This window comes from Lolium rigidum, chromosome 7 (assembly GCF_022539505.1).
Source record: "Lolium rigidum isolate FL_2022 chromosome 7, APGP_CSIRO_Lrig_0.1, whole genome shotgun sequence".
Classification (NCBI taxonomy): Eukaryota; Viridiplantae; Streptophyta; class Magnoliopsida; order Poales; family Poaceae; genus Lolium; species Lolium rigidum.
Genome location: NC_061514.1, coordinates 285,450,900 through 285,456,676, shown reverse-complemented (window position 1 = coordinate 285,456,676; position 5,777 = coordinate 285,450,900). Strand labels below are relative to the sequence as shown.

General features: G+C 46.0%; 1 protein-coding gene across 1 annotated transcript; it reads right to left on the bottom strand.

Annotated features, from left to right (window-relative positions):
• Nucleotides 1-778: 778 nt before the first annotated feature.
• On the bottom strand, nucleotides 779-3,881 carry LOC124672895. Its single transcript, XM_047209053.1, has 2 exons — nucleotides 2,690-3,881; nucleotides 779-1,369 (listed from the first exon to the last, which is right to left on the bottom strand). Exon 1 carries the CDS (start codon nucleotides 3,879-3,881, stop codon nucleotides 2,694-2,696), a length of 1,188 nt encoding a protein of 395 aa, XP_047065009.1. The 3' UTR covers nucleotides 779-1,369; nucleotides 2,690-2,693.
• Nucleotides 3,882-5,777: the final 1,896 nt, after the last annotated feature.

Sequence of the window (5,777 nt, the reverse complement as noted above, 5' to 3'; positions counted from 1 at the left end):
ATTCTTTCCAAAGCTTGGCAGGAAAGTGCAACTATTTTCGGTTTTGCTGTTCCTGCAACAGATAAATTACACGCAGCCAAGAGAGTGTTTTTTTACAGAGCCTCCATGCCCTGGTCCTCCATTTCTTCAGGTTGTACAGAGGCAAATCGATTCATTGGTGTATATGGTTTGAAAGGCTACGATGCATTGGTACTGCGTAGGCTAAGTGTTGAGTTTCATAGTTAACGATTTTTAGCAGGAACTTCCGATGTCCTGTCGCCGTGGTCGCTTTTAGATGAAGTTAGTGGGCAAGGCAGAAGCGACCTTCACTTGCACTCTGACAAATGATTAAGTCCATCGTAAATATTTATTCTTCCTCGGAAAACAGTAGCAGTACATGAAAGTGCAAGCATGCAAATCTTTTTGCTGGTAATTATTAAGCAGATCCTGCAAATCAATTGCACACAGCGAAGTGCATGTTCTACAGTGGAGAGCCTCATGACCGTGGCCTCTGGTCCTCCCTCCAGGTTGTGCAGGAGAGGCCAGGGGCAAGTGCCAAGTGGTAGCTTCAACTGTACCGCTAGTCTTCCCTGTAGTATTGAAGGCAATGACATGCTATCCCTTCATCGAGTAATACTTCACAAATGCATTGAAGGCAAAAAGAAGATGCAACCACAATACTTACCAGCAAAAAGTTCAGGGTAGTTGCATAGACAGGACGAACTTGTATAGTTTTGTAGCGCTCAGGATATGTAACGCCCTCAGTTTTTCTTAAGAAGCACGGGCTCACCCACTGATCCATTTCCATTGCGAAAACAAAACGTCATCGTTATCAGTTATTAGTTACTACCTCACTTAAAAGGGTTTCTCGAGCAACCCACAGAGCAGACCAACTACAAGTTTTGACTGAAAGAACTACTATTTACGGATTCTGCAACTCAAAACCAGAAAGAAACTACTCCATGGGCTGCATTGTTCCAGATTTGGAGAAGCGACTTCAGTTGATCAGGTATGGGAGGATCCTCGGCCTCATCTCTAGTGCTTTTGGTGTCACTGATCCCACCGCCGTGGTTGTGATCTTGTGCTTCTTCAGTTTCGCCTTGCTCGGGGAGGAAACCGGCACTGATCCATCTGCTGAATAAATCTGCCAACAATCAGTGTGACTTTTACGGACATTTTGGGGGGAAAAGGTAATATGCGCTTGACATACGTGTAATGGAATTATGGTAAGACACAAGGACAGGCACAGAACTCAAACTAGCCAAAAGAAATCCATAGTCCAGACGATGCACTGAATGATCCATCCTTCCAATCTGCACCAGCAGTATTCCCAGTAATCGGCACTAGCAACCCGGCAAGAATAGATGACCCTCCATATGCAGATTAAACCCTGCAATAGGATCTGATGAGAAACCATTCTTCTCAGATGAAATACAGACATTTACTTTCAGAGGCTCGTTAGAAGTCGATATGCTAAAAGTTGAGCATGCAGTCTGGTGGAAATGCTTTAATCAGATGTGGAAACTTGCCCCAATATATTTCCAAAATTCTGATAATTACAGTTAGAACACATTTTACTGGGCATAAGCGAAACCTCAATGCATAAATGTTAAGTCACCAGTCAACACTATTTGAAACAAAATTAGACGAGGCCACTGTGAATCTGGTGATGGCAATCCAACAAATATTGCCTAATTTTACAGCATAAAGGAGAAACACTATGATCCAACTCCTATCAGCACACTAGAATTGGATTGGCCTCTTTGAGAAAAATCAAGGGAAAGACTGCCTACAAATCTGTTCCCCGGACCCTAGAATATGTGGGAACTTTGGGCCTGTTTTTAAATTCAAACAGTAGACAACTATGATCATTTTGCTGCAAAAATTCACAACTCTTTCCCCGCAATAATAAAAAGGGCACTTCCCCAACTAACGACCAAAACAAAAAATAGTAACATGCTCTCTCAGCTGATCTGAGAGTCTTACCATTCAAAAACGTAGCATCTAATGGTAATCTCTAGGAGATCATGTACACAGTAAAATGCAACCATGCTTAAAACTAGATGGTATAAAGTGTCAGTTTTGATAAGAGGTTCGTTTGCTGCTATAATGTCATGCTACCTGGTCTTTATACAATCTAACCTTACTACGAAAATGCTAATGAAATAAGCAGGGAATGACATGAAGTATATAGTGCAAGCAAAGGGGTTAGCTATCATTTGAAATGTACATGATACATAAATAGCCACTAATGCCAAGTGCAGCTAAATAGATGGAAACTGTTAAGAGGTAACTACAAATGGAACTAAACATAGGTTGTAATATACAAGGCGCATAAAACTAAATAGGCAATATATGTCCAAGTGCAACTTAATGGAGCATTTCAGTAGTCATGTGATGTTGCTTTGACTTTTAATTTGTATGATAATCTCAAATGATAGCATGCATATTCACAAGATGAGAAACAAACACTCCTTGCTTTTTTGAGGTAAACAGCTCTACAATTAATTAGACATTAGATTATCATACGAGCACCAACAATGCGCATGAGGATTAAATGGGCTCACTTTAATTTAACTGTGCAACAATGAGCATTGTTCATGAAAATATGATAAGTAGAATGACAATGCACAATACCATACCATCAAACTAATATTGACATAATTGGCATGCACTAGACACGCAAATTAAAGACTAAGAGCAAGCTTACCACTTCAAATAGTTGGTACAGAAAAGCATGATGGGAAACCGGCATAGAGGTCAGGAAGTAGAATGGTATGCCTAATCCCACAAAACCACTCAAGCTCCAAGGTATGGAGATTCACTGTGAAACAATCCAAGTCTGGTCTTTCAGGCTTAGGGATAGAATAGAAGCCTTCTGGAATCACTTGGAGGAGCAAATGTCCCCCAGCTACACCCATGGCTTTATACTGAGAACCTAATGGCAGAGATATTGTCGCCTCCGATTGCCACTGATTTTGACCTTCCCCGTCATTTCGCAACACGGAATACTGGAGGACATGGGGAAATTCAGATTCATCATCAGGCAGAGTGAACATTCCGAGCCTGCCTTCTTCTGCCTCCACAAAGACAATCCGACGTGTTCGGGGGCCAGGCGGGAGCTGGACGGAGGAGAACTCCATACTGCGAGTGTCCAACATGAGCATCTTGTTCATCTCTGGCATCGGCCAACAGAAGCATCCGCGCACGCAGTAGCGGTAACATAGCTGACAATAAACCGATCCTGCGATCAAGGCGCCCCAGCTGCCATACGTGATGGCCTGCCACTGTCCGACACCAGAAGAGAAGACGAAGAGGACAAGCTTGGCTCTGCACTCCACCAAGCACATGACCACGAAGGACGCGTACTCCTCATCCTCGCCGGAAGGAGAAAGGAAGCGTTCGACATCCAAGATGTCCGGTTGGTCGACCAGAGCAGTTAGGTCGCCGGGGATCGGAGGTAGCAGAACGTAGCGCCTGTGCAGCGGGTCGCAGACGGCGAAGTCCATGTCCAAGAACCGGGGGTCGTAGTCGTTGGCAGCGACGGTGCTTCCCTCCGGGACGCCGGCCATGAGGGCGCGGCCGTCACGGAAGTCGTGCCGCTGCCAGCGCTCGCGGGAGGGGAGGAAGGAGCAAGAGAAGTCGGCGTTGGCCAGGGTGCGGGCGGCCGCGGCGGAGGGGTGGGGCGGCTGGGCCGGGAGAAAGGAGGCGGCGGAGATGATGCCCAGGAGAGGTGGCGGGTGGAGGCGGCGGAAGCGGCGGAGGAACGAGTGGTCGGTGATGACGCTGCGGAAGGAGGAGCAGGCCACGGAGGCGCGGGCGAGGTCGGCCGCCGTGGGGAGGCGGAGGAAGATTTCCTCGAGGATCTCGTCCGGGAGGGCCTGCTGCGCCGCCGTCGCCATCGGAGCGAAGGATTGGGGAAAGAGGTGATTTTGGGGGCGGATCGGAGAATGGAGATCTCTGCAGAGTGCAGCAGACCACCCACCTGTACCAAAGAACGCAAAGTCCATATCTTCCTGTACACCGTGCGCGACAAATTCCCAACTCCAGGAGCCCTTTATTTTAAAATTTAAAAAACCATATTTACATCGAAAACTTCAAATGTAGCGCGGGCTACATGTAGCCGGTACTGTTTTTCTTTTTTCAAACTTCAAAACTTTTGATTTTAAAGTTTCAGAAAATTTTGAAAAAATATGTAGACGTAGAATGTTAATCTATCAGTGTATAAATATTCAGATTGAAATACATTATATTTTCCTCTCAATAAAAGTAACAAAATATCACAAAGTAACAAAATCTTGATCTGTTCACTAATGTTCATCAATGATGAAATCAAGTTTTGTTATTTTTGCCGAGCCTAAAATACAATTAGTTAACAGTAAAACTGTACCACCTAGGACCCCTCACAGCGATTTGTCGCACACATCCGTTACATCGATCTCAGCAACGGACTAGATCTTCCTGTCGTCGCGCGCGGCGTCCTCCAGGAACTTTTTACCACCTGATATAGCCCGAGTAGGCCGAGCCAACGTAACACGGGACGGCTGCAAAACGACCTCGGTGATATCTCGTGAACCAGGCCATGATGTTGCGGCCCACACTAGCTTCATACACAAACCCGGCCCATTGTCTTTGCTCTCTTTCTCTCCCGATCATGTTTTAGTTTTTCCCATGGATGGCGTCTCCTCCTCTCCACTCGCCGTCGTCGCGATTTCTCCTCCTCCATCGACCATCCTCTCTGCCCCGCCTCCCTTTAATTATCACCGTCCCCCTCGTCGCCTCGCCACCTTCATACCCTCCATGGGCCTCGCTCTTTGCCGATATTCTGGTTGGAGCCATGGGCGTACCCAGAGGGTGGGCTGGGTGGGCCGTGGCCCACCCCAAAATTTTGTGAATTGTGTTTTACCTACTAGGGTTCAGACATCAGAAACTAGAACACGACACACTTTACACGCGAGCAAGCGACGAGAACCTGCGAGGCAAGCAAGCGAAACAGCATCGACTCAAATCTCCAGCAGTACAGCTCCAGCGACCACAAGAGGAAGTACAAAAGACATAGATAATACCATATGATGTACATAAAGATACTACATACAATTAGTGTAAAACCACTAGAATATGCATACCCCATTACAATCGCAATAAACTGTTGAATTTTTATTCCACAAGCGCTAGTGCAATTTTTTTGGAGTGTCCACCCTCCAGTTTTTTCATGCGTCCGCCACTGGTTGGGGCATTCGTGGACCCTAGCTATGAACCACAAGCCCACCCCCTCTTTCGGCGAGTCGCGCATCCCCGAATTCCACGTACGGCACCACCTCCTTCGGATCATCGCATTCTATGTGCGTTGGACTGCTCGTCAGTTGTTGTACTTCCCACAGTCAGGAAGTAGTGAGTCCATCATTGTTTTTCCCCATGGACAAGGAGCCTGAATAACCTCCACTAGCACGTGCACCTCCACAAGGTACACTAAAGAGTGTTTAGATACATTCGAATTTAGACAAACTTTGGACATCTAAAAATAGAGAGAGGTAGTATCTCCTTTGATACCCCTGTAACCACCCACTATCCCCTCCATACACCTCAGGTTTGGTTGCGCTAGGTCTGTGGCTGCACACAAAATATATTTGCTTGTGTTGATAGGTCCAAGTGGGGAGTGTGGCATGTTTGTTCCTCAATGCATCGTGTAAACTGTTGTTAAATCCTATGCAATTACTCCCTCCGTCCCTTTTTAATTAACTTGGGAAGGAAACGTTTCACAAATGTTATTTTACAATCCAGTCCTGCATATTTCAAAA

What these genes read in the sequence shown, in the direction of transcription:
- LOC124672895 (XM_047209053.1), bottom strand. Translation starts at nt 3,881, where the DNA reads ATGGCGACGGCGGCGCAGCAGGCCCTCCCGGACGAGATCCTCGAGGAA.